This window comes from Sphaeramia orbicularis, chromosome 15, assembly GCF_902148855.1.
Source record: "Sphaeramia orbicularis chromosome 15, fSphaOr1.1, whole genome shotgun sequence".
Classification (NCBI taxonomy): domain Eukaryota; kingdom Metazoa; phylum Chordata; class Actinopteri; order Kurtiformes; family Apogonidae; genus Sphaeramia; species Sphaeramia orbicularis.
The window spans coordinates 4,726,930-4,752,206 of record NC_043971.1 but is presented as its reverse complement, the minus strand read 5'-3'; the positions used below and the strand labels follow the sequence as shown (position 1 = coordinate 4,752,206).

At 37.2% G+C, this 25,277-nt stretch overlaps 2 protein-coding genes across 7 annotated transcripts in view; one reads left to right on the top strand and one right to left on the bottom strand.

The window, feature by feature from the left end:
• The window catches only part of LOC115433920 (leucine-rich repeat flightless-interacting protein 2-like), a 32,112-nt gene extending 24,601 nt beyond the window's left edge, over positions 1–7,511 (bottom strand). For all 6 annotated transcript variants that reach the window (XM_030155490.1, XM_030155492.1, XM_030155494.1 and 3 more), the window contains exons 1-2: positions 7,335–7,511; positions 6,022–6,178 (exon numbers count right to left, since the gene is read on the bottom strand). In XM_030155490.1, the coding sequence (XP_030011350.1) occupies positions 6,022–6,111 (90 nt within the window). In that variant the 5' untranslated portion in view covers positions 6,112–6,178; positions 7,335–7,511. The remainder of the gene's footprint in view (positions 1–6,021; positions 6,179–7,334) is intronic.
• A 9,105-nt stretch (positions 7,512–16,616) lies between these two features.
• prkg2l (protein kinase cGMP-dependent 2, like) overlaps positions 16,617–25,277 on the top strand; it is a 29,105-nt gene continuing 20,444 nt past the window's right edge. The window contains exons 1-3 of the mRNA XM_030155489.1: positions 16,617–16,953; positions 20,670–21,044; positions 24,446–24,612. Of these exons, the coding sequence (XP_030011349.1) occupies positions 16,841–16,953; positions 20,670–21,044; positions 24,446–24,612 (655 nt within the window). The 5' untranslated portion in view covers positions 16,617–16,840. The remainder of the gene's footprint in view (positions 16,954–20,669; positions 21,045–24,445; positions 24,613–25,277) is intronic.

Below are 25,277 nucleotides of genomic sequence, written 5' to 3'. Positions count from 1 at the left end.
TGTGAAGGTGCTTTTCCTGGCAGACACACCCAACTAACACAAAAGGAAAAAAAAAAAACAAACAAAACAAGACAGGACAGCTTAGATATACAGGGAAAAATGACAGAATTTGCATCAGCATATCAGAGGAGAGTTGGAAGTTTGACTGTGTAAAAAACAAAGTTTCAAATAATGATGTGAACTTGGAAAACTTTCTAAAATGGAAACAGAAGAAAAAGAATTTGGATGTTGTTGCTGTTGTGGTCTACAAAATTTGATGTCACTACTTATAAAATACAGACTCGCATCCTTTCCCAGAAGTCTGGTCTCCCTGGCATAAAATCTACCACATCTACAACCCCCAGTTCCCCACGGGTCACATACTAGTCTAATATAAGACTATTATACAGCATTTTAAAGTTGTGTACATTATCTTTGAAATAAACAAAGTTGTAACTGTTAATTCACATGTCCACCGTTATCTAATATAAGACTATTATATCCTGTGTATATTAATGTTCTATTTTCATATATCGGTCAATATATGTTGGTTATCGGCCAATATATTGGACATCGGCTTTTTTTTTAGCCCCCAATATCAGTATCAGCCCCAAAAATCCCATATCAGTCGGGCTCTACTTTAAATAACCAATACTGTATAAGTCTAACAATAGTTTAATAATATACAGACAAACAGTGGTGAATATCGAAACATATGCACAGAAATAATTGAATTTGTGTTTTCCTTCAAGGCTTTGTCGACAAACTTTTTAACTTGGCTTAAAACCAGAGTGTGCCCACATCTGTGCTGCGTTGTTTGGCTTTGCAGTTAAATCCATGATGTTAATGTCTTATGCTTATCGAAACGCGGCCAGTTGAATATTAGAAGTTAAGCCCCTTCAGATAAACAGTTGGTGACACTAATTCTCCACTCGGCTGCTATCAAGTCAGAGGAGGGGGGTGCAACAATACAACCTCATTAGAAAGTGTCAGTTAAACAGTCAATAATGATGTGCAAATGCAGATATGTTGTTAGCACCATCCGGCTGTATACACGTCAATACAAATGACTCTAAGGATTAAGCAAATGATCACAGTCAGCTCAAGTGATTATGTAGTAATTATAGCAGGCCTTTGATGGAGAAGATAATGCACCATGTAAATAAATAAATAAATGCATTTTACAGGTTTCACTGTCGAAGTCCAGGCCACACTGGTGCCCTATCTGACCAGTTTCCTGTGTGGGCTTCGTCGTCATGTCCACAGTGAGTGTTTGGCATGCCTCATCAGCAACAACATGTGTTAGCCATCAATTTCAGGGGGGTTAAATTGAGGACCTCTTGGGAGAAATTCCAATAGTGCACAAACAAACAGAAGAGGAAAAATACCCACAGTACTAACAGCAGAACAAAGTGAGTCACTATACTGGGTTTCAGCTTGGTCGGTAAACATGGAGGTGGTTTCACAATTCGACCAGCCCAGGAGTAATCGACTCTACATGAAACTCAGCTCTGAAAGTGAGAGGAGCGGTTACAGTGATTTCCTTCCAACTGAGTCAGACTATGAACGGGAGCTAATTTTACAAAAGCACCTCAGCGGAGAGGGCTATTTTAAGGGCGGGCCCACACGGTTCAGATTATTCATACAGGTGACGATGTGGACTGTCCTTCCATTATGTCCATATCACCAACTACATACTGTAAAAACTGTGAAACTAAACATCCTACCAGCAAAGAATGGTACATTTGTTTGTGGAGCTGGGCCTTTATCTCCAGCTAAATGACAGTCCATAAATACTGTGTGTAGTGCATACAGTATCTCACAGCAGCATTCCACATATTTCTTATCTGCAGTGGTAGAAAACAAGGCCTGTGGGTATACACTATTGAAGCGAACAACTCTGTGTCAATTAGGCTAAACAACCCATGACCCAGAGTTGGGTTCTACTTAGTTGTACATGAACCGAAACAAAATATACCAAGTTCACCAGACAAGGAAGTAACCTGTATTTACTTGGCAAGAGCTATGGTATAACCATGTTGTTTTACACTGATAAGATAGCTTATCGAACTGAGACAATGAGTAAAAACCATGAACCCCATGATGTCACCCATGCACAGTTGGAATGGTGAGCGAAATTCAAGAATCATCTCTATGTAAAAAAAACCCCACAAAAAAACAAAAAACAAAAACTACCTTAATACATCCAAGACAGAATTCTTATTTTGTACAGTGATAAAGTTGAAAAATATTGCATACTTAACCTTTATGGGTTGTGTGATTGTGGCTGAAAAATGTCCCATTTCAGTCAATAATTAATGGTTCAAGAGCTACATTTAATACAGTTCAGGATAATGGCTGAATTTAAATGTTTAAGCTTAATGATAATTCAATCACATAACAGTGAATTAAACCACTTTACTAAGGCATACAAGTAAGTAAAGCACAAAGTAGAGAAAATAGTTAAATGGCACATATATAAACAGTAAAGCATGTACCACAGTCAGCTGGTTCAGCCATAACTCACCAGGTCTTGATATTATTGTGTGAAAATTACATCCATGTCACAGCTGTGTCATATTGTAACTGACAGATATTACTTTTCAAGAGCATAGTGATGGTGCAACCAAACAACGCACCTGTTAAATGACTTGACTGTCTGTGAATCACTTGTAACACCCTCCTTTATCAAAAAATATGATTATTGGTTTATGACCCAGGGCGGGAACAGGCTTTGGGTTTGCACATACAACTGAACTTTGCATATTTATTATGGATTTTCAAAGCACTTTGCAATTAATGCATGTTAAGTGAAACTATGACTGGTACAGATCAGTATTGTCTACATGTCCTGAACTGTACATATTTTTGTGTGTCAGTGACATGTGTTCTAAAATTACTGCATGTTCCACATGATCCATTCTGTAATGCTCTCCTGGAGATTCTCTGCGTGATTTTAGTCTAATCGATAGTCAGATCACGACACCACTGCAACCCTGTGTCGTACAACGTGGAAAAGGAAGTAAAGTTGTGAGTGCATGAAGTGAGAGGCTAAATGAGAAGGCAAGAGGTGGTTGGCTCTGTGCTCTGCACCTGTTGAGCTGTCTGACAGTGTGACCTGCTCTGCACAGCAGCGCAGCTGAGCCCTCTGTCTCTGTCCTATCTATAGCCTGGCCCATCCGGCCCCAACTCTCCGACTGCCACATCATAGGGCTCAGAGGGTAACCTGAGCAGCTGAAGTGCACCGTCAAACACACCTCCAGCACTCTGGGCAGTGCATGGATCCACCACTCCACTATGGAATCACCTGGATTACTCACTGTACAGAGTGAGATGACCACTACTGACCACCAATAGACCAGTTAAGATCATTCATTTTCTGAACCTGCTTTATCCTCACTAGGGTCACAGGGGTTGCTGGAGCCTATCCCAGCTAAAAATATGAAGTACAAAACCAGTGTCCTTTCTGAAATACACAGACTAAATTGTAATGAAAACAATGACTAGCTGATTGACAACAATGTTTTTTTTACAATGAAATAATAATTTCAGTCCCACTTTCTTAAAAATCCTACTTTAGTTTGTTTTAATTTAGTTTGTTTCTACACCAAATTAGATTGCATCAAGATCTTCATGGTTGGTTCACATAATCCAGAACAATGCATAATATAGATTTTTATTTAGTAACAGTTCCAAAACACTGTATGTTGCAGTCCCATTTGACCACATGCATAAGAATATTCAGTTTGCTGCTGTTCTGCAAACTCAAGAGTTGGTCAAAATTTCAATCAGTGCATTACTGATATAAAGGTAATATGGGCATGTTAGTTTTTACACACTGATGATCACATCAGACACAAACCGTAGTCTAAACTGGTTTATGGTACGCAAAAGACAAAGCCAAGGTAACATCTGAATAGTGTTTTCTTTACTTCTAGTGTCATAAGTGGTATTTTAAAGAGACAAAACTAAGCTTTAGGCGTGAAATAAACTCCACCAACTGTTAAAAAGTCTGCATTATCAGGGGATGAAGTTGGATCAAGCTGTCAGACTTTGTTTACCACTTTGCAGCCACCCATGAGTCCATCAGCCAATGACAGACAAAGTAATGTGTGCTCTGTTCACTACTGCATAAACAGCTACGATGCGACATGGAAAATGAAAGTGTGACATTTTCCACTGCAGCAGCGCCTCGAGTAGTGAAATCATCAACAAACCTTACGAACTATGAACTACTCCTTTCACTAAAAAACACACCCCCTCTGTACACTAAGGAGAGTCAAGGATTGTCCTGTTGAAGTGCCATGAGCTCCCTTAGATCTTAATCTGAGGGACAAGCATTTGAGATAATCATCTAATTCTAACACTTGGACACTGACATTAGTAAGCAGGCTGGTATTCAAATGAACTGACTGCCTCGTAATGTAAGAGGCCTCAGAACGGCACGGGCTCAAATTTACAGTCATTCGCAGCAGCAAGCTGTGCCAAGCACAAGCAGCCGCAAAGATCTCTTAAACCTCTCATAGACAACATGAAGGTGCTGTCTTCAACATTTGTTTGGGACTGTGGTGATCTGCAACAAGTTAAGCACTGACCCCCTGAACTCCCTGCACAGTTGATCTAATCTCTGGTTTGCTCCACAAAGAGATTCAGATTTAGGACCTGACTGGGAGGGTCAGATGACTCATGTTTCTATGATTGGCCTTCATGACTATAAAGAGAGCAAATGGAGCCTTGTGCTTAGTGTCCAAGAATGAGGTACTGCACAGCTTTCAAACACCACAGACAAATCATTATTAAAAGCCAAATATTTAGGAAAACCTGACGTATCCTGCATCATACTTGTAAAAAAAAAGTGAGAAATTATTGGACTAGAACAGAAACATTAACAGTGAATGTGTAAATGCTGTAGATATTTCATCTTTGCCTGCCGGATCATTTATTCCTTTACAGTCTGAGAAAGAGATCTTTGCATTTCACGTTCATTTCATTCCACTGTGAAAAAAGGCAAAGGAATGGAAGGCCTGCTGTGGAACAAAATGGAATAATCCTGGGGCAAGTTGTTACAGGCCAGGCAGCTTCTCTCCTCTGCCTGTGTTTTCCCCCCAAATGAAAACACTACAAGGCAACTCATTCTCTGTGGTCCAAACCAGCTGTCTCCACTCGCTTGGGCTGGAGACAAATTAACTAGAAAGACTTGCAGGTCCATATTTTAGAATAAATTGCAAAAGTTTTGACCATAATGTAAATTTGGCTCAAAACACACCATCACCAAACAACTGATCTCTACTTTGAGCCAAGTTGCTACCTCAAAACCTCAGAATTTAGGATTCGAATTAAATTCTCAATCACAGACTAAACTTTTAACCAGTGTCTTTTTTGTTCCTTCAGTTACTTCCATGACCAGAAGATTGTATGTAATCATACCAAATAATTTCAGTTAATCATAAATTCTAGAAAACAACTGAACTACAAAGTTAAGTCTAGAAAACTGTGAAAATGTAAACGTAACTCGTATACCAATTTCAACCAGTAACAAAATAAAAGGTAGCCCATTCCAGTGATTAAAAAGGATTCAGTTTTGCACAAATTTGTCACAAAACGTAGGATTATCAGTGTGTTTTGGTTTAGTTAACTACTAAAAACAATATGAGGTTATGGGGCTATTGTTCAAACTGAAAGTAGCCTAGATACAGCACAACAAAACATTTTATCACCTGGTTTAAAAGGCGTCTTACTCAGCCCTATGGTGCACTGTCAGCCAACCAAATATATGTGCTGACAATGGTTTCAACTATCTTCTTCTCATGTTCCCTTTATATCAGCATGTTATGGCCCTGCTGCTCAAATTTAGAACACCCTATCATATCACGTCTATTTAACCGTGCAAGGGTAAATACAGCAATTTGAGCTGGATAAATCAGATTAGGATTGATCTGGTGATGAAATTACTGATAAATGTGGAATAAAGGAGAGTAGAGGAGCGTCCTAGTCAGATTTGCAGTGGAAAGACAGAGCGCATGTGATATAGTATGAACTTACCTCCCGTGCAATACTACTCAAGGCCTCATCCTCTGCTGAGAACCGATCTTTAAGAGGGGCACGCTTTCTTCCCGATCCTTGTGTCCCCATGTTGCTGCTGGAATTCAAGTACCACCAATAATGTGTCCAGAAATTTCACAAGACTGTAGTTAAATACCTAGGAAGGAGGAAAAAAAAAACCAAAGAAGAGTACAGTTAAAACTCCATTTATTGCATATGTTTTATGTGGGTTTCCTCCCAAACAAACCACACACTCCCTATCTTCTACTGTCACTCCTACAAAAACAGACACTCACTCATGTATGGCACCTTCAAGGGCTTTGGATAAACACTTGTGGCTGACATGAACCAGTTTTAACCCTGACATACAGGACTCCAAATCAGTATTCAAACAAAACGTATGAATAAAACCTAAAAACAATAATTATTACTTTGGAATTGATCTAAACTCTTGCTTCTTCAGTGATGGAGCCGTTATAACAGAACTTATCATCATCTCATGAGTACACAGAACCTGTCAAAGTGAACAGATCAGGCAGACAAAAGCCCTGAAGCTGACTGGTACAAACCATAAACACAAGGGAAAACGCCTAGATCAGGACGCGGCTGAGTCAGAGGACCCAAGCGAAGCATGAGTTGTCCTGGAGGGCGTCTGATGATCCAACTACATACCACAGATTCACGATTAGTGAACAGTAGCAGTAAGAGAAGTTAGGAAAGCCGACAGTTTCAAGAGTTACCTGCCCGTACAATTAGCAAATAATATTGTTATGCTAAATATATAAATGTAAACTGCGACAGGTAAACGTTTGCAACTCCTTCAAAATTAAAGTTAAATCAAAGGGTTTTCCACACATTCGTTAAAGTCCCAATAATGACTCCTTAATTTTAAATATTATACCTACTTCAGCCCGGTTAACGCTAAATATACACCCATGTCCTGCCCGTTGGCGTTTGGTAGCTGATTAACGTTCACTGAACGGTTAGCCTGCTCATTGGTAAGCTAACCAGAGTTGCTAACTAGCATGTCCTCCTCCCGAAATTCCCATTTCAGTTCTCTTACGTCAAACCAAAAGCTCCTTACTCTGCTTCCGCTGTAGGTAATATAAACAAAAACCACCTAGCCACGTCCTTTCCGAAGCTATGACCCCAGCGCCGAAGACATTCCCCGGGACTCCGGCTAGCAGAGCCGTTTAGCTGGTTAGTTAGCCGGGATAGCCGCTGTTGCTAACCTCGACTCTCCTGAGACAGACAGGGCAAACTGGCACTGGTCCTCACGTCATATTCCCCACCCCAAAAACACAAAACCTTACCTTTACAACACCTTCAAGTGACCAGCGATGCTACCGACGAGAGCTCCCCTTTTTGTTGCCGGTTTACGGGGCAGCCATTCGTGTTCTCCTCAGATATTGGCAGTGTTTTTGTTCCCACTGACAGCTGTCATCAGTCCGCTCCTCCGCTGCCCTCCTTACCCACTTTCCACACGCACCGACTCACTCCAAAGCCCCGGATGTTGGGAGAAATCAGGGTGTGTTGCTGCCTTCAAGTGCCGTAGGACACTTTAAAACCACCAGAGAAAGAGCCGTTTTTCCAGGCTAAAATACTTCAGTTCAAGTAGCTGCAAGCTGCAAAACCATTATATCAGTATTTTTCAACCTTGGGGTCGCCTGAAATTTTGATTTGATTTGATTTGCACAAAATAAAAACAGCAATAGGAAAAACAAACATTCAAACAAGTAACAAAATTGTGCAGGAGAGGTTAGAAGCCAAAAAGAAGGCTTATATGAATACCTCCCCCAAAAAGAACAACACACACACACACACAAAAAAGAATTCAAAAATACAATATAACTGAAATAATAAACTAAAGTAAAAACAATAAAAAAGTAATCCACATTACAAATCATCAAATACAAATCAAGTAGTACACAGCCTTACATTTTTTCATGAATTAAAGTCCTTTTCAGATGCTTTTTAAACAATGATAAAGTAGATGTTGATTGAAGTTCAGGTCTTAGATTATTCCACAGATTTGGTCCACAATATTTCAGAGAATACTGACAGACTGAAGTTCGGCAGTACAGAAGATAAAATTTGTTTGAAGATTGTGTCAGAAAGTTGTGAATAACAGAAGACAACATAAAGAAATTGTGAAAAACTTTAGGAAGAATATGAGTTAAGTGAACATATTTGTACATGAAGACACAGGTCTGGTAAACGTTCACATCAAAAACTGAGAGAAGATTGAATTTTTGGAAAAGAGGAGCAGATGAGTGGAGTCTCTTAGAAAAACTGATCATTCTTAAAAATTTCTTTTGAATTAAGAGAATCTTATTGAGATACGTGGTACAGGTTGATTTTTAGTAACTGATAAAAAAAAATACAAAACTTACTAATAAAAAATATATGGTGAGTTGACAGAGACAATCACAATATATAAAAGACAAACTGAAGCTGAAACTGAAGCACTGTGGTTCTGTTTATGTGTCAAATGTTCATTGTGGTCAGTTTCAGATGCTGCAGCTCTTTCATAATTCATAGTTTGAGTTCTTGTTTGTTCAGTATTAATTGTCAGCCTTGGAAATCCAAGGTGGACTGATTGTACATATCCTGACCAAGGAAAATCCAATTCTCACTTTGTGCAGTAATCTACACCTGGATTTACTGCCTCCGTCCATAATAATATACATTATATAGACTAAATGTGTCTAAAATTAACATTTATTTGCAACATAGTATAGCAAACTATTACATGATTAAAAATTACAAAAGCACTCAGAGAGCGCAGACCTCTGCCAAGGCAGATCAGTGACACACACACACCCCCGCCCCCCCTCACCAAAATTTAATCATTTGTTTCTTGTGCCAGTATCAACATTTCCTGAAATTTTCATCCAAATCCATCCATAACTTTTTGAATTATCTTGCACACAGACAGACAAACAGACAAACCAACACCTGCAAAAACAGAACCTCCTTGGTGGAGGTAACAAATTAATTTTAGCAAAAAAACAAATAGTCTCTGTTTTGAATGTCTGGGGTCGCCAGAAATTTGTGATGTTAAAATGGGGTCACGAGCCAAAAAAGGTTGGGAACCGCTGCATTATATAGTTTTAAAGTTATATAGTTGAATGACAATCTTGTATTAAAATCTGACTTTTAATGGCAACCAGAATCTACAAACACAAACTGTTTTTCCAATATGGACATTCCTTCAGTCTTTTTTTTTTTTTTTTTTTTACTTTCTTTATTGGAAGTAAATTCACAGGCTGCAGCATGGCAGCGTAATGAGATAAAACGAACATATACTCTTTCATTTTTCTTTTTATCCCTCCCACAATCCCACCTTACCCAAAAGAAGACAATTCTTATTTTAAATCCAATATTGTTTTTTTTTTTTAATTAGTTTATTATATTGTGGACAATCCCAATTAATGAACTGTATTGTATATTGATATGTAATCAGTACAGAATAGATACGACAATTGTCTAATTTAAAAAAAATAAGTAGCTAATTCCTTCAGCCTTTTATAAATATTTTCATATTTATTTACAAGAATATACAAACAAGTAGTCATAGCAGTCTATTTGACAAAAACAGAACAGAAAATAGTGACAAACTTATCCAGACCAATACTGTATTTCTGTTTTTATACTTCTGGAACACTGTCAAAGTCTTAAATGTTGAAGTCAAAAATCTGGCAAAGATGGGTGAAATGTTCTGGCAAATGTAGTAAATAAAAATATGATAAGATTATTTGTCTTGTCTCGACAACCATTTCATCTGCTCCTTCAGCTTTAGTTGCTCACTTTAATTCTGTTAGTGTTTTAAGGCTCTTCAGCTAAATTTAGTCACAATTCAAAAAATTTCTGCTTCATTTCATCAAAGTTTGAGCTCTCAGCAGTCACACACAATTACTTCGGAGACAGTACATTTTTTTAGTATGTGTTGTTTTTACTTGATTGTTTGGTGAGATCATTTTATAAACTTTTGCACATTTTATTGTGTTTTGATCACACTGTTTAACCGACTGACAATGCAGTATTTAAATGGATAACAATGACAGCCCAGTTCTCTCAAAAACAAGTAATATATAATTAAGTGCATTGTAAATTTCTATAGATGAAACACCTAAAATAAAAACATCCATTTTCAGTCTGAAACCACCTGAAAGAGGTTGAATTAATACATTTACATCAGCTACTTCAGCTATCTGACATCGTTTCACTGATGGCAGTGGCTGATGTTTATCTGCTGTGTTATAATGAAGATTTTTCTAAAATGCATATTATCAACTTGTTCAAAGACTTTATGTCTTTATACAACAGGGATAGAGCTAATAGCAGTAGGGCTGTGTATTGGCAAGAATCTAGCGATACGATACACATCACAATACTAGGATCACAATATGATATATCACGATATATCATGATACTGTTAAAAAGGCAATTTTTTTGTTTGTTTCTTTGTTTTTTAAATGATTATTTCCTTGAAGAATTGAATTACACCAGAAATATACAAAAACAGATTTTTATTTGATCACAACAGGATCTAATGCTATGTCACAAATTTTCCTGTGTTAAAATTTAAATTATGTTTTACAGACAGTACAGATTAAGATCCTGTTCAAATGTTCATATTCAATTAGTTCGTAACTAACACCATAACATTCTTTTTTGTTTTTTTTGCAATCCCAACAAAGGAACTAACATTATTTAATTTACAAAGTGTTAAATAATAATAAATAAATATAAACAAAAATAAAAACAACCATGAACCTCCACAATATTTGCATATGAAAAAACACCTAAAAATATTGATACAGTACTTTTTAAGATCGATACAGTATTGTGAAATGAAATATCATAAAATATTGCAGAACTGACATTTCCTTACACCCCTAAATAGCAGTACAGTTTTCTTAATAAAATTTCTTTGCTCATTTGGCACAGACAGGAGGATGAATTGCAAGGAAAGAAACCGCAGCAAACTGAAAATAATATTAAAAAGGCTGGTGTTAGCCAAGAATTTCACAACTAGTGCATCTGTTAATTGATGGGTATGAAACCTCTCTGATAAAATAAAAAGAGTAACAATATGTTGTTTGCACATGGCATGGATGGGAAACTTTGAGCAAATGCAAGTAGAATGCTATTATTGGTTTGTTTGTTTTTTTAATTTATTGATGTATTCATCATTTTTCAACCTTTTTCTGCCAGAAAAACAAAGAAGTCTTCATAATAAGAAAAGAAAAAATCTATCCAATTATTTTGTCTTTGAGGTCTTCATCATAATATTTTTGAATGAGAGCAAACTCAGACCTGAAAATGTGTAAAACAACCTACATATAACACTAGATAAATATAATCTTATTTGCAGATGTCTTAACAGGGCCAGTATTGGCTGATACTAATACAAGTCTTTGTGAGTCTCTAATAATAAATGTCAAAGTTTTTTCAAAATGTAATTTATATGGAGGAGTTTTCAGTGCATATATTCAATATGAATGACGTTTTTGTACAGTTTTAACATTAATTTGCACTTTTGCACCCTCATAGAATGTTTCTTTTCTATAAGCATCTATTTAGATATATATTTTACATACTATTTTGTATTTTTTAACTGTCTCTTTAAGTTTTCTATGATTGCTCTTCATTTTAGCATTAAACTTGTAATGTAGCAACTGAAACGATCTTAACTTTTACTTCCGATGACCAATCACAGTCTCATCACCTGTGATTTAATGCAAGAAAATTACTGGATTTGAACTGTCACTGCCTATCAGACAAGTTGTATTTTACAGTCAATATACCATATAGTTCCCAGTCTAAATACAACCTGGTAAAACGTTGCACAGAAAGTTGATCTGTAGTTTTACTCTCATCCACAAGAGAGCAGTAGCAGATAATGATAGATTCTTGTTTTGGGTAAAATGACTCACTACACTCACAAAGGGTGAGGAGGAACTGTTTTAATCAGTCTAATAAATAAAATACAGTGTTAACTATTGTTTCCCAATGTTGAAAGAGTCTGATTTGGTTAAAACACCAAGTTGACCTCAAACTGAAAACATGACTGAAATAAAATGACAACAGTCACTGCATGATTCATATTAACAGACTTTTATATTCTCTTTTTTTTTTTTCTTACCAGATACATATTTTAGGTCCTTGTTCTTTACTTTAGTGTCATTTTAATGCATCTCAGAGGCAAGTATTGGGCTATTTACTCCCCTATTTACCCCCCTCTGACAGCTTTATTTACTTGTCAGATTACAGTTCCTCATTCCCTTCCTGCTCAGTGAAAACTACGTATCTCCAAATGAGTAGATTTTTATTGTTTGTTATGTTCCTTTATGGCCTGAGAAAATCCTTCACCTTCTTAAGCTGAATAAACCCTTTAAAAACCCACTTCCATTCACTGGAAAATGGACTGCCTTTTTGCATGTATGTGGTTCTCATAACATGGGATCGTGACAAATATAAGATTATAAAATATGATGCACTGCTGTGTAAAATTACACAACATTTAATAAAATTATGTTAATGAGCTCAACCTTAAACATGTACCGTGGAAAATGAATCAAAACCATCACATGTAAAAGTAAAACATGGATAGAGGACATTTTACTGTGAATTGAGTACTTGGGTAATTGTTTTAATGCAGCGCTTTCATTTTTTCTTTTTTTAAAATATTTGTTTTATTCAAGAAAGGAAAAACAATATATAACCTCCTAAGACCCAGAAAACATCAGCAAAGTACAAGCTTTTTTTTTTTTTTTTTTATTAAATAAGTACCTATATTGGAAACATCATGATGCAACAGTTTTGTCAGATGCAGTTTTTAACGTTTTTATGGAATGTCCTTTGTGGTGGACCGTTTTCTTTTCTTTTTTTTTTTGTATAAAGTTGTGAAACTCTTGTCCACAAATGTGGACAGAAGACCCATAGCTGGGTCTGAGGAGGATACTGCATTTTAGATATAGTGTCTTGAATTGTTTTTCTTAGTTTAACTTTCACACGTACATACAAACTACCACTAAGCATGAAACAAAACAAAAAAGAAAAGGGGTGGTGGGGTGGTGTGGGCACAATAATATAAATCATGGTATGTTATTATGGTATGATCATGATATTAATGCAGCATTTTCGCATTTAGTTGAGTATTTTCACGGTGTGGTATTAATACTTTTACTGAACTGATTGATCTGGAAACACCTTCCTCTAGTGTTTTTGTTTTTAGGCGGCAGAGCAACTGGAAGAGGGATTTTTATCCACAATACCTCCAGGACGTGCAGGAATCCCCTTGCAGACACCCATAACACACACACACACACACACACACACACACACACACACACACACACACACACACACACACACACACACACACACACCAGTTAGCTTGTGTTCAATATAATTCAATGTTCCAATCACTTGCTGTTACAATAGCGGTTACTATTTTTATAATAACATACAGGAGTTACACTTACAGGTAGGACGATGGCGTCTGCAGACTGTCCTTCTGTTCCATCTGCTAAAGCTGCTGTGGCCTCTGCAGTCTGCAGGCCCTCTGACAGTAATACTGGTGTTAGCAGCAGCCACAGCACAGCTGGACTGTCCACAGCTGGACTGTCCACAGCTGGACTGTCCACGGCTGGACTGTCCACAGCTGGACTGTCCCCCGAATCAGCAGTAGTAATGGTGGACTTACTGAAACAGTGTCATTTGGCTTTGTTTTCTTTTAATTTTTTCAACACTATCCTTCACTGACTAGTGTTAGACCAGTCGTTCCCACCATACAATTTGACTGCTTCCTTAGTAGTAAACGTCAGGTAATGTCACGCTTGATGGAAGTCCCATATGGTCTAAAAGTGTCCACTTTATAACACAGAGAAGTGGAATTTATGAACGGTAAAGTGAAAGTTATGTCACAAAACTGTGCAGATACATATCTTTGTGCATTTTCGGTGGTTATATGGAAATTTGGGACCTTTTGTATGGCAAGCCAACTCTATCACTATTTGCCACTCTTACAACACGTCTGGTCATTTAAACGCCGTAAAAAACTTCGTCCAAACCACCTAAACGCCATAAAAACCGGCGTAAATTCCCACAAAAACAGTTTTTTTTTACGCCGTCATGTACTGTTCTAAGAGCGGTGCAAAAAGCGCCATCTTATGGCTCTTTAAAACCTCATATTTTACGTCGCTCTGTGTCACTTTTGACGGCATAAAAAGTGGTGTTTTCTTGTATTATAATCATCTCCACCCCCAGCTTTCACAGCCACCAAAGCTGAACTCTCATCAGCCAATAAGTAAAGAGAACAGACAGACCACACCAATTTACATCAAATCAAATCAAATTTATTTATATAGCGCCAAATCATTACAAAAGTTATCTCATGACACTTTACATATAGAGTTGGGCAAAACCAGACTCTAAGCCAATTTACAGAAACCCAACAGAATCCTCCAGGAGCAAACACTAGTGACTGGTGACAGTGGTGAGGAAAAACTTCCCTTTAACAGCAGAAACCTGGAGCAGAGCCAGACTCCCGAAGGATGGCTGTCCACCTAGACCAGTTGGGGTTAAGAGAGAGAGTAAAAGGAGGAGAAAAGAGAGAGCGATAGAGATAGAGAGAGACTGGGGGAGAAGGGGGGAGGTAGGGGGAGACACATGAATGCAGCTGATGCACAGATAACTGAACTAGAACATCTATGGTGATGATGATGAAGGAGGAGAGAGGCAGGACCACAGCAGCAGGTCCAGAGATGATCCTGGGAAAACCTGTGAGGAGATAAAGCACAGAGACTCTCAGGAAGAAGTCAAGTCAGTAACGTGTATTTACTGGGGTGTAAATAGAGGAGAAAATTAGGAGAGAGACGGTCAGGGAGAAAGAGGAGCAGAGAGGAGGTCAGAGAGGAGGAGGAGCAGAGAGGAGCTCAGCGTATCCATTCTTTTTGGAGGAAAAGGGGTATGTATTGAGACATGAACTACGTTCCTCCATGCCATGGACAGCACACAGTATCATATTTACACAGTACTACATTCCATTTAGAAGGCATAGGCTTTTAGAAACAGCCTAAAGTTCAATATGGTCTTTTATCCTTTTAATAGGCCAAAAAAGGCTGAGACAAAATACCATAGACAGCTGTGGTCAACTGAGCCTTTTCCTCAGTTTACATTCACTAATTTTGGAGAAAAGCTGATCATTGCTCATCCTTAATCATTAATACTAAACATCATAGGTATAAGATGATGTTAGACTCATCTGGTCAAATGGCTGTTACAGTGGTGGGATTGTACGTCAGTGGAATTTGTACATAGATCATGGTTGGATTATCACATATTCTTGTTGTATAATGTATGCTTTTATGGAAAACTCTTTGGCTTTTCTAAGAAATTTCAAAGCTGGATTCAATTCAATAGCCTAATAATTCTGTGTCAAGAATGGATGTCAGCTGCTTCTCGGGGGCTGAGCCCCCCCGAAGGTCAGATCCTAGAATCGCCCCTGATTATATCCCATTATCAGATCCCTTTAATATAAAATATGATCAGTTCAATCAGCATTTTCAGTTTAATTCTATTTACTCTGATCTTTCTTTTTGATTATGATCTAATACACAGGTGTCAAACATATGGTCCGCGGGCCAAAGCCAACCACCGATCCAGCCCCTGGGATGAATTTATTACATGCAAAAATGACACTGAACATTAATCAAAGATGTTAAAATAATTTTAGTCCAGGTTCCACATACAGACCAATATGATCTAAAGTGGGTTGAACCAGTAAAATAACAACAGAATAACCTGTAAATAATAGTAACGCCAATCTTTGTTTAGTGTTAAAAAAGTAAAAATTACACAAAAATGTTTACATTTTCAAACTATCCTTTCACAATAAAGTGAACCTGCAAAAAGTGAAACAGCCTGAAATGTTTTCAGAAAAAGTGTAATTGTACCAATATTCTGTCTGTTATTAAATATTTTGTGTATTTGTAGATCCATGTGATCTGTGAGTTGAAACTGAAGCAGAATATTGTTGAAATTGTAATTATTTTTCTTTTTTCTATTTCAGGTTCTTCATGTTATTCTCATTTTTAAGGACACTTTCTGGATGTAAACGTTTACATGGTGTAATTTTACTTCTTTAACTGTTATGCTTTTACTGGTCCGACTCACTTCAGATTATATTGGTCTGAATGTGGAACCTGAACTGTGACCCCCCTGATCTGTCATGTCAGTGTTAGTCCACCAGGGGTCGCCCCATAGCTCCAGTTCAACAGCAGATCCTCCTCCTTTTGGATTCAAACACTTCAGAGCCCCTCAGCTCACACTGTCATTGTGTTTGAGGATGGCGAGCAGAACAGGTCCAGGGCTTTTATTTGGAACCACATCCTGGAGCTGAATCATCACAGAAAAACAAAGGATTGATTATTTTTAAATTTCTGTAGAGTCATGGGAGGACTGCTGGGCTGGAGATGATCCTGCAGAGTCTGTGCTCTGGATCTGAACTGGTCTGAGGACCAGTGCAAAACCTGGATTGACCTGAGGATGAGTCCAGGACCTGGAGTCACCTCAAGACCATCCGGCTTAACCTCAAGACCAGTCCAGGACCTGGTTTGACATTCAGGACTTGGTTAGAACCCGCTTAGACATCAGTACTAGCCCAAGAACTGGTTTGACCTGAGATCCAGTCCAGAACCTGGTTTGACCTGAGGACCAATCCAGAACCGGGTCTGACTTGAGGACCAGTCCAGAACCGGGTCTGACTTGAGGACCAGTCCAGAACCGGGTCTGACCTGAGGACCAGCCAATGCCTGAAATGGGGAACGGTTCGATCAAAGCCCCTCATCAAAGGGCTGAGGAGAACAGCTGTTTGGCCTCCATTCACCCTGAACCTCCTGCTCTGTTCACTGAAGTACTCAGGTTAGTGTGTGCAGAGGATTCTGGGAAATCTGGGGTTGTTTGTTTTGTTTGTCATCTGCAGTTTGTTTTGGTGGTTGTGCTTTAACATCAAAATATTTAAAATAGTTAATCCAGGTTTTACTGAGCATTTGTCTGTGGTTTTTGTTGTGTGAATTTATTTTCATAAATTAAATAACAATAATAATTGTCTATTTGAATTGGATTTCTAGAACATTTTTTAAAACACCTAAAGTGTTTTACATTATTGATCCATTATTCATTCCCTCTCACATTCACACCGGTGGTGGTGAACTCCCACCACCCAACACTGATTGATTTGATTGATGTATTTATTTTGAATATGAATGTCAAAACAGAAGAAAATAAATAAACAAAAGACTTAAACATAAGACATATAAAATATTCAAAAAGGAGTGAGAAGAAGTACAACTTATAAACTCCCATCCCTTCTCCTTATATAATTAATAACAATAATAACCTTCCTAGTCTAAGCAGATCTATACTATATACCATAATATGACTGATACTTATTATTAAATAATTTGGTTTCTGGCTTTATATTATTATGAACAAATATAATATGATTTACATCAACACATAATCCAATAACACATACATGTAAATACATATTCATACACAGATCTATACACACACACACACACACACACACACACACATACACACCTATACATACATATACATACACATACCACATACTTGTACATCTTTATAACACCCAGTGATACCCAACCCCTCCCTCATCCCTGTACCTCTGAAAAATTGTCTTTGTTCGTCCTTTTAAATTCTTTCATTCTTGGTCGTTGCTTTAACTCTATATTGAATCTGTTCCACAGTCTCACCCCGCTGACTGAAACACAAAAACCCTTCCTAGTCGTGCGTATTAAGTGAATTTTAAAGTTAATTTTCCCCCTTAAATTATAACCCCCTCATGAATACTGAATAATTTCTGTATATTTGTTGGTAATGGATTATTTTTATCTTGTACATTATTTGAGCTGTTTGATAGTCCACAATGTCTGTGAACTTGAGTAATTTTGACTGTAAGAATAATGAGTGTGAGTGTTCCTGGTAGTCAACATTATGATCTGTATAGCTCTTTTTGAATAATACTTAGTGGCTGTAATGAGGTCTTGCAGTTCATTCATACACATTCAAACACACATCTACTGCCAGGGTCACATACATTTTGTTTATCAGAAAACACGAATGAACACACTGGAAATCTGTCATTATGGCCTTTATTGTCAAAGTATGTTGTTTTTTTTTGTTGATGAGTGACATTGTGTTGTGTGTTACACCAGTTCTTCTGGCATTTGATGTGACATACGTGTGTATTTTGGACCTTTTGTGTGTTATTCAACGTCATTTGATCTCGTGTCAATTTACACCAAGATCTCCGGTTCACATAACCCAAACCTTTACCCTAACCCTCAGTGCGTGGTATTTGAACATACTAGGGATGTAACGATTACCAATATAGCGATAAACCGCGGTAAAATTGCAGACGTTTAGTATTATCGTTTAAATTCTAATTATCATGATAATCGTGTTTGATTACAGCACTTTCAGGGGAAAAAAATTCAATGTAAAGCTATGATTTTATGTCAAATATTTGAGTATAGTTTTAATTTATTACAATTTTAATTTTCTATACCTAATATTTGGAACCAATATTCACTTTTAAAGTCTTTGAAAAGGTTCGTTAAACATCTGTGTGTTATTTATGCAATAAATTATATACATTTTTCAAGTCGGATTTTATATTTTTTTGTGTTTTCTGGCCTTTTATGTTTTTATAGTAGGTTAAAGTGAAAAAATAATAGACAGATGATATAGATAAAGTTGTGCTAAAAAAACAGGTCCCAAACATGGGTATAGTAAACGTTTGTTTATATAGTATATAAAGGCAAAATCAAAAGGACTGAAAAATGAAAAAAAAAAAAGGCTCAGGCCACTGAGGGTTAATATTTGGATGTTTCTGCAACAGAAGGTACATTGTGCCAATTATTTTATTTGTTTTTTTTTTTTTTTAAATAATACTTGGTTAAATTATTTCAGTGTGTGAATAGGTACTTTTTGAACATTCTGAGCACAATTTCAATAATAACGCGATAATAATGATAACCGTGATAATTTTGGTCACAATAACTGTGATATGAAATTTTCATATTATTACATCCCTAGAACATACACACAGAAATCTTATAATGCATACAGATAACTAGGGGTGTAAGAAAATATCGATTCTGCAATATATCGCGATATTTCATTTCACAATACTGTATCGATATTAAAAAAGTACTGTTATTGATATTTTTCTATTTATTCAAATGCAGATATTGTGGAGATTCATTTTAGTTTTTAGTTTTTCTTTTTTGTTTTTTTTTTATTTATTATTATTTAACACTTATTAAATAATGTTAGTTCCTTTGTTGGGATTTCACAAAAATACTGTTCTGATGTTAGTTCTGAACTAATAGAATATGAATATTTGAACAGGATCTTAAACTGTAATGTCTGTAAAACAGAATTTCAGTTTGAACACAGGAACATTTTGTGATCTAGCATTAGATCCTGTTGTGATCAAATAAAAATGTGTTTAGTATTTGTACATATTTCTGGTGTAATTCAATTCTTCCTGGAAATAATCATTTAAAAAAGAAACAAAGCCAATAAAAAACCACCTTTCTAACAGTATCATGATATATCGTACCATGATCGTAGTATTGTGATTTGTATTGTATCAGCAGATTCTTTCCCAATACACATGGCACATGACAAGGATAGAGCTGGACTTCAACCACTAACCCTTCGGATATTGGACAACCTGCTCTGCCTCCTGAGCCATGGCCACCCCGTGGGCGGCCATGATAGATTCATGTCGCTCAGCCCAGCAATGTGCATTAAATTTGGTAATGATGGAGTCCATTTTTTTTAAGGAGATGTAACTACTGTTTTTCATAGTATTCATTTTTTCACACCTCTTTGTATATTAAATGGACCTAAACTGCAACATGACTGGACCGATCATGGGGGGTGGGGGGGTTAGAGGTGGTGGTGGGGAGGGGGAACAGTACCACCATGTGTTTGATTTAGACTTCGATGTGCCAATGGTTCCCAAGAAACATGGTTGTAATTATTGTCCCAGGTTTCATGGTGGTGGATCATCCCAGACTCTAGAGTCCACTACGGTGCACCACCATGTTTCTACAGTCTAGCGTTGGCAAACCAGGTAAAGTAGGTCTGGAGGGGGGGGTTTGGTTTTAGTGGCCACTGGAGGGTAGATCACTTGCGGTCCATCTGGTCGCAATCTGCAACTTCACCACTAGATGGAACTGAAGATTACACTGAACCGTGAAATGACAACGTTTAGATCAGGGGTGTCAAACTCAGATCCTCGAGGGCCAGTATCCTGCATGTTTTAGATGTTTCCCTCTTCCAGCACACCTGACGGTCGTTATCAGGCTTCTGCAGAGCTTGATGATAGGCTTATCATATGAATCAGGTGTGTTGGAAGAGGGATACATCTAAAACATGCAGGATACCGGCCCCCGAGGATCTGAGTTTGAGACCCCTGGTTTAGATTTAACAACATTTATCCTTAGATTCGGTCAATATTTGGTGTGGAAAACTCCAAGATACTGTACCACTGATGTCCAGTAGTTCAATGAATAAACCTCTGCTCTGATCCTCAGGATGCGGATCACTCAGCTGGAGGCGGAGCTGGAACGTCGGGACCAGGAGTTTCGAGCCCAGGAGCTTCAGCTGCAGCACCTTCAGAGGGAGTTGGACGCAAAGATCTCCCAGATCGACAAGCTGCAGGACGCCATCGGATACAACGTCTACACCGACGGCCTGGGACGCTCGCCCTCGGGACCTGGTCACCATGGCAACCGCCGCTTCAGCATCATCAACCAAGGCCCGAGTCGCTTCCACAAGGTCGCTGTGGAAGTCCACCGAAGGCTGAAGGCCAAGGAGGGGGTCTCTGCTGAGCCCACCTCAGACCACTACTGTGGGGGGTTCAGAATAGCCCACACCTCCACCACCAAGACCACACACAAAGACTCACAGTGAGTCAAAGGACGAGGCATCACAAAACACAACACGATGAAGTAAAGGCACATCACACACAAAACCAGAACCACATGAACCTCTATAATGAAGACCACAGACAAACACAGGGTGACATGATGACATATGGACTTTCAGCGACCCTGCTAATGTGTGTTTTTACAAATAGTCGACATTACCGTTCTCTATTAAATCTCTATTTGATATTATGACCCCGTCCCCCAAAGGGGAGGCAAGGGATGTTGTTTTCGGTTCGGTTTGTTTGTTTGTCTGTTAACACTCTAGCAACCAAACTTTTAGTTGAATTCATACCAACTTTGACCTATTTTTCCCAAAATGTAACCACATCTATTCTGCATCACTGGCAATCTATAAAGCCAGTTTGGGATGAATTCAACCAATAGTTTTGCTGCTTCAGACATTTGAAATTTCACTTCATTAAAAGTAAAGGGGGGACTTTAAAAATTCCTAAAAAAAATTGAACTTTGACCTACTTTTCTCAAAATGTAATCAGATCTATTCTGGGTCACTGGCAATCTGTAAACCCAATTTGGTCTGAATTCAACCAATAGTTTTGCTGCTAGAGTGTCAAAAAACAAACAAACCAAGTCAAAAACAATACCCATTGCCTCGCTTTTTTTTTTTTTTTTTGGTGGGGGATGGGGGGGTGGTGTAATAATTAAAGCAGGGGTGTCAAACTCATTTTAGTTCAGGGGCCACATTTGCCCCAATTTGATCTCCAGTGGACCAGACCAGTAAAATAACAGTAAAAAAAAGTCAAATTATATTATGATCAGGTTTACATCTACAAAGTTTTCTTAAAAATCTGAATAACGTGAACTTGAATTTTCTAAAGAAAAACAAGTGCAATTTTAACAATATTCTGCCTCAGTTTATCAGCTCATCATTTACACGTGTTCATTACAATCGCACAAAACATTTAGTAACAGGCAGAATATTGGTAAAATTGCATTTACTTTTCTTAACACATTTCCGTTTGTTCATTTTTTTTGTGTTATTCACATTTTTTTGTAAAAGTATAGTTTGGCAATGTAAACATTTTCATGTAATTTTGCTTTTTTTACACCAAAAAAACAAAGAAATTTGGGGTTGTCATTATTTATAGGTTATTATGATAATATTTTACTGGTCTGACCCACTTGAAATATAATTGGACTGTATGTGAAGTCTGAATTAAAAGGATTTTGACACCATTGATTGTTAATATCTTCAGTGCAATTTTTGCATTTCACGAAGTCATACCGCGGGCCGGCTTGGACCCTTTGGCGGGCCAGATTTGGCCTCCGGGACGCATGTTTGACACCTGTGAATCAGAGTATGAGGATTAAATCTGTAAAATATGATCATATAGTGATCGATTAGCAGAAATGTGTCAAATATGAGCACGTATAATACTGACTTGAATATTGAACATGATGTCCAACAGCCTTTCCCTCCCAGTGTGCACAGCTGACCGTGTGCATTAGCATGAGGAGGATAATAGAAGACAGAGGAAACAAAAAGCTATGTGCCACAAACACAGGCTCCAGCTCATTATTGGCTTCAATTAGACAACCTATTAGCCATTCAGCCTCATCCTTCTGACTGAATGAACACGACGTCTGTGTGATGTGGTAATCAGGAGCACACAAGCACCACCACATCCACGCAATATATTGAAAAACACAGACTCAGGAACATATTTGCAAGATTTAATTGGGGTCTCAGCTCAGATATATACAAACACAATAGTATTAACCCAGAAAGACCCACTGCTACTTTTGTGTCAGTTCCCAAATACATTTTTATCTCTATTTAACATTTTTGAAGTAATTTATCAACATTTATTATAATATTATCCTCTGTATTTTGCATTTTTTAGTGTATATCAGGTCTATATTTAGTTTACTGATCATGTAGATGTTCATTAAAAATTGAGGGTTATTAAATCTGAAACAGAAAAAACTGGGGAAAAAGTGACTTTTGCACTAAAGATATTAATAACTGAACGTAAAAACAAGCATCTCCATCCACTGTCATTGAATTGAGTGCATTTCTGCAAACTGTTAATGTCAAAATATAAGCAAAAAAAAAAAAAAAAGCATTTCATATTAACCCATAAAGACCCAGTGCTACGTTTTTGTCAGTTCCCAAATACATTTCTCTCTATTTAACCTTTCTGAAGTGATTTATCACCATTTATTATAATATTATCCTCTGTATTTTGCTTTTTTTTTTTTAGTGTATATCAGGTATTTTCCTATATTTAATTTACTGATCATGTAGATGTTCATTAAAATTCATTTCATTAAAATTGAAAGTTACTAAATCAGAAACAGAAAAACTGAGGAAAAAGGGACTTTTTCAGGAAAGATATGAATAACTGAATGTAAAAACAAGCATCTTCATCCACTGTCAATGAATTGAGTACATATCTGTGAACTGTTAATGTCAAAATATAAGCAAAAAAAAAAGCATTTCATATTAACCCATAAAGACCCAGTGCTACTTTTTGTCAGTTTCCAAATTATTATTTTTTCTCTCTATTTAACTTTTCTTTAGTGGTTGATCACCACTTATTATAATATTATCCTCTGCATTTTATGTTTTTTTTTTTTTTTTTTTTATGAAAATCAGGTATTTTACTATATTTAATTCACTGATCATGTATATGTTCATAAAAGCTCAGACTAAAATTCAAAGGTGATTATATCAAACCACAAAAAAATTAAGAAAAAGTGACTTTTTCGACCAAATCTGCCATTATCTGATCATAAACCCAGTGTGTCCATCCACTGTCACTGATCCAACTCCATGGGTTTTACTAGTGAATCAATGTTGTTGAAGATGATGGTGTTTCCATGGTAACTACAGAACCTCTGAACGTCTAAATGGGTCATATCTGATGACCGTGAAAAGATGAAGAACTGTATTTTACACCAATTACTCACATGGATTGATAGGATTAGTGGATCAACAGGTATTAAACAGTTTAGATCAGTAGATGGTTTAGGTTAAAGGTGCATGTTTGGGTCGTTAAAGGTTAAAACAGCGCTAATATTAAAAACAGTGGAGTTCACTTGGGTTCAAAGCTGCCATTTGTACTGAGGAAAATCATATACTCATTTTACATAATATGCAAATCCACTAACTTTTCTATTAGGACAATAATGAGCTGCTTTTTATTTTTAGATAATAATACTAAATAGTAATACATTTTATTTATAAGCTCCTATCACGACACCCAAGGACACTGTACAGCAGAGGATAAAAAAGACAATACATAGAATATACAATAAAAAATAGATTTTTAAAAAAGTAAATACGATACAAAAATGATACAAGGGGGAAAAATATTATGAATGCTTTTTTTTTTTTCCACTTCCCCTTTCATCTTTAGTACCAAGAAGCTCATCAACGACGCCATCATGAACAACGACTTCCTGAAGAAGCTGGAGCCGCAGCACATGAGGGAGATGGTGGACTGTATGTACGTGAAGATCTACACCGAGGGCCAGCTGGTCATCCAGGAGGGGAAACCCGGAAACTACCTCTATGTACTGGCAGGTCGGCCCACACATGCATTCCTTTGATTAGGTTTTTTTTCCACAGTTACTTTTTGTTGAGTTTTTTACAGCAGTAGTGCAAAAAAAAAAATATGTGTGGATTCACGGGCTCTAGATGTGGTAGTTTGTATGCTGTTGTGTGTTTGTGCATGTTGTTCTGCATTTGTCCAGCAGTCACCGCCAAAGCATGTTGGCCATTGCAACATGATTGTAAGGCTATTGTATTCAAAATTACTAATATCTTCCAAAATATTGGTCTGATCAACTTGCTGTTTTCACTAGTCTGTTCTTTGACCAAAAATACAGAAGTATGACAAACTGCAGCAGTCAGCTGTTTACAGATTTAGTGTGATGCCAAAGACACACACACACACACACAGAGGCCACTTGGCTTCTATAATATCGATAAATGTGTGTTAAACGGTGTTAGAGCAAAAAACAAAAAACATGACTTGAATTTTTTTTTATCATATTTATGAAAAACAACCGTAACTGTTCATAATGAAATTTTATGAGATTACAGAAATAAACTTTTAACTATTTTCCATGTGCTTAAACATTTTTGTTTGTCTAGATCAGGGGTGTCAAACTCATTTTCTTCCGGGGGGCCACATTCAGTCCAATTTAATCTGAAGTGGGCCGGACCAGTAAAATAATAGCATGATA